At 45.6% G+C, this 14678-nt stretch overlaps 1 protein-coding gene across 2 annotated transcripts in view; it reads right to left on the bottom strand.

Moving 5' to 3' along the window:
* The window catches only part of RNF216 (ring finger protein 216), a 79862-nt gene that overhangs the window by 43093 nt on the left and 22091 nt on the right, over positions 1 to 14678 (bottom strand). For both annotated transcript variants that reach the window (XM_065645073.1, XM_065645074.1), the window contains exons 6-13: positions 12827 to 12929; positions 11786 to 11950; positions 10703 to 10817; positions 10286 to 10425; positions 9296 to 9346; positions 8168 to 8305; positions 7041 to 7189; positions 6503 to 6581 (exon numbers count right to left, since the gene is read on the bottom strand). In XM_065645073.1, the coding sequence (XP_065501145.1) occupies positions 6503 to 6581; positions 7041 to 7189; positions 8168 to 8305; positions 9296 to 9346; positions 10286 to 10425; positions 10703 to 10817; positions 11786 to 11950; positions 12827 to 12929 (940 nt within the window). The remainder of the gene's footprint in view (positions 1 to 6502; positions 6582 to 7040; positions 7190 to 8167; positions 8306 to 9295; positions 9347 to 10285; positions 10426 to 10702; positions 10818 to 11785; positions 11951 to 12826; positions 12930 to 14678) is intronic.

Raw genomic sequence — 14678 nt, 5'->3', positions numbered from 1 at the left:
TCAGCACAACTACAGCCTTCAGGGTCCGGTTTGGCTATGGGAGCGCTCCAGGGACTTGCCCCGGCTTATCTCCAAAGACATCACACATCTGCACTGAGCACCACAGGTTTGCAGCTGCTCTCGGCAGCTCCTTTGCCCAAACAGTTGCAGGCTGTGCCCCGGGAGGGAAGGTGGGACGTGACTGCCAAAGCTCAAGTTTCCATCCCCACGTGAAGTTGTGCTCAGTTTATTACCTCTGGGCCTTTCCTCGGCAAAGGACACAGCTACAAAGGGAAGATAGCACTGCTACCTCTTATGGACCTGACAAAGAGGTATTCACTGGTCAGTAAACAGTGGGAGAATTGCCTTTTTCACTGAATGGATATTGCTATATAAGGCAGAAAGCAAGCACAGGAGTAAGCTTTGTTGCTTGAAATTGCACTGACTTAACACAGTCTATTTTTAAAGGGACTAGTCTGAGTTCTTGCTTTCAGCAGCTTTTTTTTTTTCCCCTCTAAGAGACAGATACCCTATTTAAATTGACCTCTTTCCTCAGGTCCATTTCCAGGCTGGGCTTCACCCTCTCCTCCTCTGTCAGACTCATTTATCAAGTGGAGCATTTCCACATACCACTGCATAAATAGACTTGACCTTGTAAAAGCAGCAGCACCTGAGCTCCTGATGGAATCTCTCCACCCCACCACAGCAGTGAACCCAGCCTGCTCCTACTCTCTTTCCAGGTGAGGTATTCTTGGAGCTTCTACAGCCCCTTCCTACATGTCCTGAGGAAGATTGGCAGGTACACAGACAAGGCAAGGAGCAATTTTGGGCTGATCATCGTGCCCCCTCTTTGGAAAGGGGCATTTAGGAGCAAGTTACCGCTGGTACCAGTCGATTCTTGTAGCTGCTCCCAGCCCAGCCCAAGCATACACCAAAGAGCAAGCTATGGGATTTACCCGGGGACACAAATCATTCCTGGCCCCTGGCTTTGCTGGATGCTCCTTCTCAGCCAGGGAGCAAACTGTAGGCATGGACCGCCCCGCTTCCAGGGAAGCAAGGAGAGCCCATGGCATGTGGCTTTTCCCTTTATCCCCTTGCAGCCCCCTCCAAAAGATCAGTATCTTGCCCAGCAGAAAGCCGGGGACGAGCAGATCTCCCGACTCTCAGCACTCCCCATGCAACTTTGACCCTGCGCTCCTCGACGGGATGCACCACGTGGTTTAGCATGCGCATCCTCTTCCTACACGGAACTGTACGCTTAAGGCTTTGTTGTACCAGGAGCACCCTCCTGTTATCTACCTTCCTTTAGGACTTGGCAATAAAACCTACCGGGGTGTTATCTGCCGCCTACAATCACCTCAACCCCACCTTTGGCCTTGGTCCCTCCCTCCTGCCCATCCCTTTGAGGAGAGATATGGAAATCAGCGGCGCTCCCGGCGATAGCATCGCCTTGCCCGCGGCACCGAGCGCCGTGGCTGCCGACGAGTTTCAATGTCCTTTTATGGAAGAAAAATGAAAATCGCCTGCCCGGCCGCGGAGTGCCTCAGAGCCGAGATGACAGACGGAAACTTGCCATTTGTTGTGGTTTTGGCAGTAACAGAGCGGAGCGTGTTCCCATGCGTACCGCTCGTTTAAAAAGGGTGCAGCGAAGGCACCGAGCTGGAGGAGAGAGCTGAAAGCTCTGGAGCAGGAGGTTTCAGGGATGCAGCGCAAAGGAAGAAGATGGCAGAGTCGTGAAAAGGTGGCTTAGACTGTTCTGTCAGCTCAGACAAGCAGGACAGAGACCTCAGGACAAAAGCGTACACAGGCACAAGTGCTCCATTTCCAAGCCCCCGCAGTAACACAAGTAGCAAGGTCCCCCATACTGCATTTCCCTTTCTTCCCCATCCTAAAAAATTCTGCTCAGCCACATTCACACAGACACAAGAGGACGGGAATTTAAAACTGGGAGTTGGGCCCTGAGGTCACTGCCATTAGAAAGAAGTTACAGGGGTCTGGCCTGAGTGCCACCTTTGGCTCTGCTCTCCACTAAAGCCGTGGGGCTAAGCTCTAAGTAACAATCAAATCCAAATAAATACGCCCAAGAAAAAGCACACAGAGAACAGCAATAAAAACGGCTAAACAGAGAATGAGACAGGGCCATGGGACCTTCAAAATGTTTGCACTGCTGTCAGGAAGCTGAATGAGACAGCAGACTTCAACAGCTGGGAAAACATGTTGCAAAACAGGGAGAATTAAGTAATTCTCCATATGCACATCCTACTCTAAGGCATTTCGGACAAGCTCAATTTCTCCAGCCAGAACAATTTTTTCCCCCCCCCCCATGTTGCACACACATCCTGCCAGTCACAAATCTTGATATAGTTTAAACCTAAAACCATAGCACACTGGTGTCGGAAGGGCAGCTCCGGGCAGCCTCTCGGACAAACAATGCGCCCTGTGGTATGTGTTGGATGACATCCTTGGAAGCCAATGTCATCCCCAACACATCCCCTGCTGCTGGGGACTCGATTACACAAACATTTCCCCTCACGCCCTATAAAACGCTTGCAACTGGATCATAGGTGGCCAGGGCTGCCTCACTACATCCCTCCGAAGCACGAACAGCTCCGTGCCTCATCACCACACCAGGTATGGAGATCGCAGCATTGCAGTACGCCCCTCAGCCGCTTCTGTAGCTTCAGGTCTTGTTGATCACACAACTATTTATTTCAACAAGGTCACTCGCGTCAAAGTTGCTGCAAATCGTACAACGCGACTTACACTTATTAACATCGGTTGGGGATGCAGCATTAGCACCCCGCTAAGAGATGCCGTGTTCAGGCACGGCTTGCTGGGCAGAACTCTGTACGAGCTTAAACCTGCCTCGCTTTCAACAGAAACATGAAGCTTAAAAGCAGCTGGGTGCATCCATTCCTAGCCAGCACCTTGAAATCAATCCTGAAACATTCTAGCAGCTTAAAAACAAGTCCCCTAAAACACCACGTCTTAGTCCTGCAAATAAGAAGTACACACAAGGATTGCTGTGGCCAGAGAGCCTAACCTGAATATGAAAAAGCAAGAGAGAGGAGACTTTATGAGCATTGATGTGCCCGTGTCAGACGGATTTTTCCAGCGTGACAGTTCAGATGCCCTGCAGGCAAACCCCTTCCCTACACACAGCGTCAATTAATGGGATGCGCTAAGGACCCTGAGCGAGAGGGGCAGCTCCCCGGTTTGAGGACGATGCAATTTAGCACCATGCAACCACACGCTGCTGCCTCTCGGTGTCCAGCCTGCACCGAGGCAGACATCAACTCGGTGCAATTAAGTAAAGAAAAAAAAATTAAGCTACACGAAGGAGTTTTTAAAGGAAAAACTCTTGGAAATGCAAGCCCCTGCAATGTGGCCTGGGTATGAAATGCGTGCAGAGGGTTTTGTGCACCGAGGGACAGTGCTGCTCTGTGCATGCATCATTTCCATGGCAACAGCAGCTTTTACCTCCCCATCTCTTCATGCTGGCTGAAAGCCCCGCAGTGCTTTGTGCTGAGACTGCAAAGAGGGGACAGACCATCTCCCCCGCCACCTGCAACACGGCGCTGGGGACAGCAGCAAGCAGGGCAGGAACAAAAGCCTTGTCTTCACCAACAATATGGGGTCTTGGGAGGAGGAAGGCAGAGCAGAAAGGACACGGAGTTCCTTTTCTGGTGGGAAACAGCACTTCCCCCAATGCGCAGAAGTGCAAACTCGCTTCCCAGCGCTGCACAAGTCAACGAGCAACATGTGCCTTGCCTGGTTTTACCAGAATTGCCAGCTTTGGTTTGCTGGGTCAAAGTACAGGGAGGAGAAACACACATCATTAGAGATGAGAAATTCAAGAGCTGCTTCCACACAAGGATCTCTGTGCAGAATAAGATGGAGGGTGACCAAGAGGGCTGGCAGACCCTCCTGTCAGGGGACGCCTGGCCCCATGTGCGGTCAGTGACCCGTTATAGAGCAACACCCCAAAACTCAGACAGGTCTGAGCAAAAGCTGCATCTCCCCCACCACCAGTTCTGACCGCGCACACACACAAAGGAGAATGCATTTATAGGGTGCCTTGGGAAACATTTTTCCTTAGCTAATTAAGCTTTTTCTCCACCCTGCAGTTTGTGACAGTAAGATTCAAGCCCCGGCCACCAAACTAGGAGCCAAAGTTGACACCAGGCAGCTGGAACCACAGTGGCCCTGGCAGATGGTGCAGACTCATGTCCTTACGGACTGGCAGCTCTGCCCATTGCTGGGGTTACAATTAGTCATGTTTTGGTCCCTGCAAGGTGCAAATGACTTGAACCACAGGTGAGATGCACAAGAGTGACCTGGCTATGGCTACAACTCTTATTATTGAGCCCAACACACACATACATACAGCCAAAATGAAGGTTTCCAGCTGGTTCCCATCACTTTACAACTCATCCAGAGCTGGCCTAAATGATCAATCAACCTCTCTGCAAGATTTAAAGGAAAGCCTGAGAGTATCAACATGAACTCTCAAAGCGAGACAAAAGATCCAGGTGATGGAGCACAGAAACACAAGAGGTCCACCATCTGGGTCCTCCTCTCCCCACTATTGAGAAGCACGGAGGTTTCAGGAGAGGCACATTTTGACCTTTCCCTTTCCACGCTTCCCCTCGCTTTAGGTTCAGCTGTGCAAGTACGGTTCTTCCAACCCGGGAGGGACTCCTTCCAAGGATCAGTCATCACCAGCATGGAGCCTGCCAGAGGCACCACTAGCAAAGCCAACGCATCCTCTCCAACCTCTGCAGAGTTCCCCAGATAAGCCCTTTCCTCCCTAAGGGCAAGAGTTTCCTGCAAGCAAGAGCATTAACCAAAATCCTTCATTCTGGAGAGAGGCGAGATAGCGGGAAGATGAAGAATCACTGCAGTTGCTGCTGTGAAACACCACATCCTGCTATCCGAATTCCTCACCCTCGGCTTCAAATCCTGAAGTCGTTCAAGACTTCTAAGAAGAGCACAAAGCTACTCAGCAGATTTTCAGCTAATGAATCAACACAAGCTGTCCAGGAAACCAGAAATCCAGCCCACTGGAATGCTGCAAGCCCAGGGCGGGGGGGGACAGGCAGTATGCTAGGAAGGAAATGAAACAGCAAACCAGAAGGAAAGGGACATTTCAGCACTGACTCTTCTTACCACAGTTACTGTGCCGCATTATACATTTTACAAAAAAAAAAAAGCTACTTCAATTCATTTTGCACATTGAAGCATTCATGTTCTTGAAGCCTGAATTTTGTTCTGTGGTGCTGACACATGTACATTTTGAAAACAACTCGTTTTTTGGAAAAAAAAAATTTACACGTGAATCAACATTGCCACCTAGTGACCAGCAAACCTCCTTGTGCACGACACTTGGATGATCCATCACAATCACATTTCTTTCCCAAATGCTAGAGGTGGATGTTATTATAACAAAATGTTATCTGCAGATTAGATATCTAAAATGGAATCATGCTTCTTTCATAAGCAGCTTTGCCCCTCCAGTAAGTTCAATTTTCACTACAGAATGCAAAGTTCACTGCTGGCAACTTCAATTTTTCCAGACAACAGAATTTGACTTCCTATTACTTTCTCAACACAGGCAAATGGCAGTTATCATGTCAATATGAGAACCTAAAGCTACGGCAGCTACAAGCATAAAATTAATGCACTCAAGAGGAATTTCAGTGATTAGCAGAAATCTCTGCTGGGAGAGGGGCAGTTCACTGCCTATTGCACAAGAATTCACTGTTGTGGCTGAAGTTACACAAGATGCCTCATAGATTCAGTGCTAAACACTGATACCGTACTGGTCTCTGCTCACTAGTACCAGATATAAATGGGGTTCTGCAAACATTCAGGAGACTGGGAAACACGTTTCTATGCTTCTATTTTTCCCTAGAACAGATGGTGCAGGAGCAGCAGCAAGATTTCCCCACCCTGTCCCCCACTGCGCCTGGTGATTCTCCCACTATGGCTATTAGCAAACTTTGAGAGAAGCACAAAGATCTTCTGCCCTTTGGCCACATTTCAGTGGGCTCTTCAAACAGGTTTTTTGTCACTTCAAACTGAATCTGTATTCAGGTGACAGCATAAAAGAAAAATGCAGATGCCAATTCTCTTAGGGATAGCACGTAAGGTTGTTTCAGAAGTTTCATTAGATAAAGAATCACAATTTGGTTTTATGTCTTTTAAACACCCAGTTCCCTTTTCACTTAAAACATTTCTGTATATACAAGACAGCAAGCTAAGGCATCTAGAAGCCTTTTTTAGCCAACATCTTCCAAGGAAAGAAAGGAATATATACACTGGTGTTCTCTTTTATCAACAGTGTCCTTACCAGCCACACAATTTTATAAGAACATCAGCAGGATGCCACAAATACTTTGGCCGCTGCCCCCATCCAGCCACGTTAGATATTAATTCACCTGCTAGGAGAGTGTGAGTTGTCCTCCCAGCTCTCCTGCCCAACACTTCAGAAGAGACCAAATGGCAAATAGCCCCCAGTTACCTTTCTGCAGCGGGGATTTGGGCAGCTGAACCGCTCCACATCGTTGTCCAGTAGAGCTGGGAAGTTACAGAATGGACACCTGCAGCCCCAAATAAGATGCCATTAATGCAGAGTATCAAACATATCTTTGCTGAAAGCGGATTTAGTCAAACAGCTATGTGGTAGTTAATAAGGCTGCCAACCAAACGCCTGCCACCAGGATGTGCTGACTACTGCCTTTTTGCTCATATTTCTTCAATCACTTCCCTGTTTGCAATCGAAATATTATATGCTCAGCACTGCTTTTGACCATGTAATTTAGAGGATCAGCACAGAGCTGGCAAGCAAGTCTTGGGGGAGACAAGTCTATTGAATTTTAATCTGCTCCTAGTCAGAGGCAGACCAACCTGAATAAAAACAGACCCGGGAAGGCAGAAGCCTGAATTTATAACATAGCTCTTTGAAAGCTCTGTGTCTCATAGTCAGCACACATTTAGAGTTTCAGAGAACAATTTTTTACAACAGTAAGTGCAGTCCGCACCCTCAGATGGACACGTACCTGACAAGCTCATCTGCACAGGCAGCAGCCACCTCCTCCTCAGCTTTCCGCTCATAGTATTTACAGAGGATGTTCTCTGGAAGCACCTTCTCCAGCTCGCTGGTGGGGAATGAACATGTGCAACTGCCTTCCATGCAGCTGAGCTCCGACTAGGGTTGGAAGGAGAGAGCTCAGGTTCAGTACAGCACTAGCAAAAAGCAAGACTTAGTACTCAGAACAATTCCAAATAAACCAGTGCAAAGCCTTGCCCTAGAGAGAATAGAGCCAAAGTCAGCAGATGACTGCCAGAGAATGGGTTTGCTATGGCAAGAACAAGACAATTTAAACAGATCAGGCCTCAAACAAACCCTAGGCATGAAGGTGCTGTTGACAGCTGGGATCACAGTCCACTCACTCCAAGATTGCAGAGCTGCCTGTTATCACTCTGTGGTCTCTGTTCACAAACAGCATGTTGTATTCTTGTCAATATGGTAATATAAAATACAGCTGACAGTTTATGTTTACATGAAATATAGATCCCAGAGTACAAAAGTATCCCACAGTTTGATCACCACAGCTCGAGGCAAAGGAGCATGTAGACCTCAGAGCAGAGCAATTCCTCATTTATAGCTCAGCAAAGTGCCAGGATAATTGGAAGATAAACTGTCAACTAAGAAGGTTAGTAGTATCATAGAGGAACCAATCCTCGAATTAAGTTGGGATCACATTTATGAAGGACAAACACCCTTAGCTAGGAGGAGACTGGGCAAGTCAGAGGTCAGAGTGTGTTCTCCGTGCAGATACCATTGGTTTATTAAGCAGAAAATAAAAACCAGACGAGTTCAAGTTATTGTTGTTACTATGAATGCTGTAGAAAGTCTTCCTAATCATCCAAGTTGTTAGGCATGAAGCACAAAAGACAGAGGTTGGCAAAACTGAAATCCTGTTCAGCTAATATCCCATTTTGAAGCTGTTGGCTTCACTTGGTGGGGAGACTAACTTGTTGGATTTCAGGACGCAAGTCCATTCAAATATTTCCTTGGAAGTGCAGTTACATCTGATTTAAGCAACACCACTCCACAAACCACAATGTGACCTCCCAAGAACAACTGACCCACTTTCCGCTTGTCCAGTTGGGAAACTCTTACCTTCCCAGAGCCAAAGACTGCCTCCTGAGCATATTTAATCAGGCACTCCTTGCAGAACAAGTGACCATCTGCACACTGAGTTAGCTCTTCAAACGCAAACTCCCCATAACAACAGCGACATTCTATCATCTGACCATCCTGCAGCCATAAACAGAGGTATTAGCACCATCACCATCAAAGCATTGATAACTATAGCAACATACAGGCACATACAACCGCAAGCCATAAACAACGCCAGCATTTATTCTAAAAAAGAACAACAGATATATACCATTCCATCAGATATCCTATTTGGTGGTCAAAACTCACTAAGACCAACGAGAAACTCAGTTTTAAGTAACTTAATACCTGCATGTCCTGCTTGGCAGGTTCTAAAAAGCTACAGAACACATGGTGTTTAAATAATTCTTAGTTCACAGGCAGAGAAGCATTTTGGGTTTTGGAAACTGCAGTTGCAGGGAAGCAGCAGAGAATACAAACCATTCATGTGGGGAAAGCCAAGCTTCAGATCTGTTGCCCTTTAAAGGAACATTTACCCACCTGCCTGGAGAGACCTTCTCTTAGGCTCTTCTCTGCAGGGGTGGAAAAGCTTGTCACTATTAAACAGTAAGTACATCCACTTCTTCAAAGGTCCAACATCTTCTCCAACGTTTGGAGAAAAATGGGCATTGAGAATGAAAAGGTAACCCATGGCTGCTGAACTGATCTAACTTTCCTCTCTTTGTTTAAAGCAAAAGATCTGATCTTCAGGTTTTTAAAGAGTCCTTTCTACAAATGAGGAATGCCTTTCCACTGGCAGAGCTCCAACAACAGCCATGATGGTCGCAGCAAGAGCAAACCTGGTCCTATTCTATTGCAATGTTTGTTCTGGCCAGTAAAGATACAAGCAGCAGCTGACTGAATTACTACAGATCATTATGCGCATCAATACTGCTGGACTCAGCTCTTGTCTACCTTTTCTAAAAGCCAGTCACTCTACGCAGGTTTTGCCAGCTCAGCAAAAGCTGCACAGTGCAAATGCAGCTTCAGAAAAGCTCCGTTCCAAAAGCCGAAAGAGTCTGAAGTAGTAAGCGCAAAACAGTGTCTATGCACAAGCTGAACTCAAGGGACTACATTATAGATACTGACCTTCTGATACTGCTCCTCATTCATCTGCAGAGCAAGGAGAAAGTCTGCATGCTGTAAGAGAGACATGTGCATCTGTATTTACAGAATAGATAAAGCAATTTTCCAGCCTCTCCACTCTTTTACATTATCTCAGGACTCACAAACCACTATAAAAGCCTCACTGTCTGCTTACAGCATCACTCAGCCCATCCTTCCAATCCATTAAGCCATTTATGATTCAGCTAAAACAGAAGGGAAAAGCAAAGATAACAAGAACAAAGAACCAAATTCTGTATTATGGAGGGCTGCTGGTTCAGCTTTCCATGGGCAGAGACGATCTCACCCAACAGGCCCTTCCAGAGAAAGCCCCAAAGAACATTCACTTTGTGTTTAAAAGGAGACACCATCCATCTGTCCAAGAGACAGGGGCCTTTAAGAAGCTACTTTAGAAAAGACTGTAGGCGTAGAGCTGTGAATTCAGTCTTGCCTCAGACGACAAGCAGAAGACAACACAGCAGTAGGTGTTGCAGGGTTCTGCTGCGAAACACGTGGTCCTTGGCACGGGACAAGACGTTCCAGAGACAGGACCACCAGCTTGTGGGAGGCGGAGGGAGTGGACAGACTGCCTTGGGCCTGGTCGTTACTCACCACCAGCACTGAGCCGCAATTACAAGCCCTAAAGCAGCAGAGAAGCTTGCTAACAATTAGAGGAAATAATTAGTAAAGCTTTTCCAACTTTGTAGCAAAAAAGGTCCAGAACAGTGTTTGCAAAAGTAGTGGCTATGTATTTGAGTATATATGAAACTCCAAGCTTGTTTTTTTCCCTTCAAAAATGAGTTACTTGGGAAAAGTCATACACGTTAACAGGTAGTAAAGGGGAAGAGAGTCAATTATTCAATATTTTGTTCAACTTTAATTTCTCAAAAAGGCAGATCTCCATGTTTAGGGCAAGACCTCTACCGTAGCTGAAGTTGTTTGCACCACAAGATCAAAGCAGCTCCTACCACTCACCTCTGCCATCTCTTTAACTTTCTGTTCATAGAATTCCTGCTCCAGTAGCACTGGTGGGAGAAGAGAGAGCTTGTCATAGGACCTCCAGTGACGCCTCTTATTCTCCAGGAAGAACATGCGCTTCTCAATTTTCACATCCCCTAAAGCAGAGTTAGATGTAAATGACATGGGATGGAGCAGCCAGAACAAAGCTCCAATCCTCCTTCCTCTGCACAGCACCAGCTGCATAACTTCAGCATCTCGAACAGAATGCAGAGGTACTAATGAAGAATATCTCCAAAACAGACACCAGACAGCAACAGAAACATCACTGTTTTGGGACCACAACCCTTTTCAATAATAGTACTTTTCTGCCACAAGCCAGCTCTGCTTACAATAACAACACGGAGGGCACAATGCATACAGCTTGGTGTTTACCTTGCTCAAATTTGAAGTCTATATATGAATACTGATTCATTTCTTTCCGCCTTTTTCGTTTCCCACTGGTTTCAGGAGACAGCTCCTGCCATTTTTTGATAGCATCTGAAAAGGTCTAGAAAACAACATACAGACTTAAATCGTGTCTGTTCCTGGAAGAAAGCAGAAGCACATACTTCAAATCAAAGCACAGTACAAACATGTGCATAAGACTGATCCAAAACCAGAAAGCCAAACACCCCATATAGAGGCAAGTACACCTCTTTCCTTTGCTCACCTTGCTGCTTTATGTACTCACAAAGCAATCATTCCATAAAAACAAAACAGTTTAATCACTACACCTCAGCTATTAACTCTAATACAACTTGTGTCCATTCTGATGCAGAGTTGGTTTGGCTCTTTGTTGTTGAGTCTGGCTTTTTATTTAATAAAAAAAATGGAGCTCAAATATCCAGTGCTCAAACAAGCAAGTGAAGGGACAAGGAGGTTTTGTTTTAGTTAAGTCCTGGAATAGCAGAGAAAGAAGCTCAAGCAAGAGGAGCATATCAGAGAGGTAGATCCAATTCAAAAGCTTGAAGCCACATTTACATTCAGTTTGTTAATACCTAAAACAAGTGTCTTTGCACTCTTACGAGGAATACGGGACTCATTCTACAAGTCATAACAAGAAGAAACACGACAGTGAGACTTTGGCTTCTCTTCAATTACATGCAGTCAGTTAACTAATACCAGCAGTTAAATATTTTTAAGATTTAGCTAAGTGTCTGGGATTTATTGGCAATTATACCACACTTCAGCAACAACATACAGGAACACTTCTCAGCTTAATGCATCGCCTACCATCAACTAGCTCGTGTGTCCCCTGTTCTCCTTGTTAGAGTAAAAACTTCCTGCAGTGTTCTGTCTGGCTAATAAATTTTGCAAGTCTCTACTAAATGGATCAATACTACTTAAAAGGAAGAATATATTAAAAAAGTATAATCACACACTAGCAGATGGCACAGAAAGGCTAAAGCCATCACACTGCTCTCCACAGACACAGGAGATAACCCTAAGAAAGAAAACAGACTTGAGCCAGAGAACCTTTCGTGTGATTGCATAGTGTCCCTTGAGCTCATGTAGCGCCCACTTGATGTCTTGGCTGCTCAGCATTTTGAAATCTGCCATGAGGAGGTCAGCTGCCTGGATAAAGCACCGCTGATCAAGTGGGGCAAGTTTGGAGAAGTCAAAGTAGTCCACTTTAGGCACCTAAGGAGAAAATGCAAGATATTAAAAGAGGTTGCTATAAATACACACAAGAACAGCCCAAACCACTCTTTCAGTGACCGGGACCTTCTGAAACACCACCCAAAATTCAGGTTACACAGCACCTAGTTCTGAGCGTGTATCTAACCGTCAGCTCAGAGCACAGCTGGGTGCAAAGCCAACCAGTGCCTGCACTTGTGCGGGTCACCTGCCCTGCGCTGCAGAACCCACAACACAACGTTCAAACCATCGTGCGTGGCTGCACGAGACAGCGAAGAGAAGATACTATAAAGGGTGAAAAACTTTATTGGCTTGAGGTTGAGAGATGCTTCCAAGAGTAGAAGGAGGTATTCAACTTTCCTCCCTCTCAGGCCACACACAGCTAGTTCAACATACACAAAGCGGCTCAGAGATTTTTTTTTTGCCAAATGGATATAAAAAAAAATTAAACCAAGAAGCTGTAGGAAGATTTGCAGTTAGGAGGCTGAAAGGCAATGCCTAAGGGCCACACAAGAGAGACCTGAGGGCCATATCTACTTCAAGTGACTGAATGACCATGCGATTCCTGTATCAATTATCAAAATGAACATTTCAGAGGGGGCAGCTGACAGGCAGGCAGGGCAGAGGGTCTCGCTGAAGGCAAAAGACCAGACACGGTGCAGCTACGCAACAGCAAAACAGGAAAGACTTGGAAGTCACCTTCCAAGCAGCTAACTGTTGCTATTTAACACAGTTTTAAATGCACCCAGAGGCCTCCTATGAAAGTCTGGCTCAACCAGGCACTCCAAGACGCACTAACAGAACCAGACATCCTGAGGTCCACTCGGGTTGAACAGACTGGATGAGAGACATGCTGTAGATGAGGATACTCTCACTTGCCTTTGTCTCATCTTGGCTGGCAAGCAGGCTGCTGCTGGGATTTAAAACCATTCTGCCTTCCTTCTTTGGGTAATCTGGATTTTCCAGAAGATAGTTGCAAAGTCTGAAAAGATAAATATAGTTACTTCAGGGTTTGGGAGCTCAGGTTCATTTCTCACTTGTCCAGTTTTTAGTATTCTATAATTACAAGTGGGAAGGCAAGCCCCTGTAAGAACCAAGGGAGGTCCTGGACCAGAGCAAACTGCAAGTACATGACTGAGAATTAAGTGAAGAATGAAAAACCATGTAAGGTGGTACCTCCTTTGAACACATGTCAAATCCTGCACGACTAACAGTTAAGGTTCTGCTACTCTGGAGTTAACATTAGGAAGACCGTACAAGAAACAACAGCCATAACGTTAGCAGCATTAATTGAAACCTAGCTGTCATCTACTGTGGCTAATACAAATGCATTTATGGAAAAAAAAGCATATAAACCCCTACGAAACCTGTGAAAGGTTGATGTCTTCCTCAACAGAAGATTATAGATTCAAATTTGAATTAAAGGCTCCAGTCTTGATCTACTTTCACGTTAGAGCAGAGACAGAAACATGTTTAAACTGTGGTTAAATACAATATATAGTCTGAACACAGGTTTCATTGTAATAAACCTTGAAATCACACCAGCAGCGTCCAACTCCCACTAGAAGCTGGTCTAGTGAGAAAAATTGCTGAAAAAACACATACTAGCCTGTAAATGCAGCATACCTGAGGTCCTATTCCAATCAAACCATAACTTTTTCAGGTAAATTTAGCTTAAATGAGTATTTCAGCTTAGAAAAGACTCTAGCAAGTAGCTTCAGAATAGCCCATTGCTGGAGATCCGCAAATCCTTTGGAAGCCGTTCTGCAAGAGAAGCTTGCTGCAAGCTGCATCTTGCTGTAGGCTGCATCGGAATCAGACTGTTCCGGCTTATTCTGAACCATCACTAACCAGCTGAGCTGCCTGGGTCACGTAACAGAAGCTGTTCCTCAGTTTCCCCAGCTGTAGAATAATATCCTTCCGAAAGGAGCCCGGACAAGCAATTAACATTTGTAAAACTGTTTGAATGAGAAGGTCCTAGATTGCAGCAAAGACATAATTGCAGCTAATTTACATTCCTAATGTCAGAAATCAGTCCCTAATTAAGAAATCTGAACTGGCTTGAAGCATTAATCCACTATCAAGGCATGATTACTTTAGCCCTGCTTTCACATTCAAAGCAGCGGCATTTCTTTTTGTTTAATCAGGTAATGACATATTGAGCCAGAAGCTTTTGACTGAGCGTGAATGCTTCTGCACACAAAAGCTGAATAGATGATACCCTGCTAAGAGGAGCTCCCGCATCTTATCTTTCACATCAGTTCAAAAGTTTTAAGATCATTTCGGAAAACAACAAAATATCTCTCGGCACTGAGCATTTAATAGCTTCCAGCCCCCATGCACCCCTATCCCTTTTGTAAAAAAACAAAAACAACAACAAAAAACCTAACCCCCCCCTGTTTTAATCCAACAAAACAAACTTCAAGGAGCTCAAATCACTGCAGCTCGAAGGGGAGGGTTTCAGCTGGGGCACAGTCAGAATACATTTGAACTATTCCGCAGGTTGCCATTTCAATGCTTGGGATTTTCGGAGACGTTCACCTTCAACGTCTGACAATTAGTTAAGCGGGTCCCAGCGTGCACCACACGCACCCTTGCAGCCCTGTTCATTAATATCTGCACCGCAGGACACAGAGACAGTTAAAAGCCTCATCCTTACCCAAACCCAGCCACCCTTATTTACTATATTTCAAGCCTGATTCAGCTTGACACACCATGGAGATCAAAGAGA

Source organism: Caloenas nicobarica, chromosome 14, assembly GCF_036013445.1.
Source record: "Caloenas nicobarica isolate bCalNic1 chromosome 14, bCalNic1.hap1, whole genome shotgun sequence".
In the NCBI taxonomy this organism is placed as follows: Eukaryota; Metazoa; Chordata; class Aves; order Columbiformes; family Columbidae; genus Caloenas; species Caloenas nicobarica.
The sequence above is the reverse complement of the archived record's forward strand: the minus strand, read 5'-3'. Positions and strand labels throughout refer to the sequence as shown.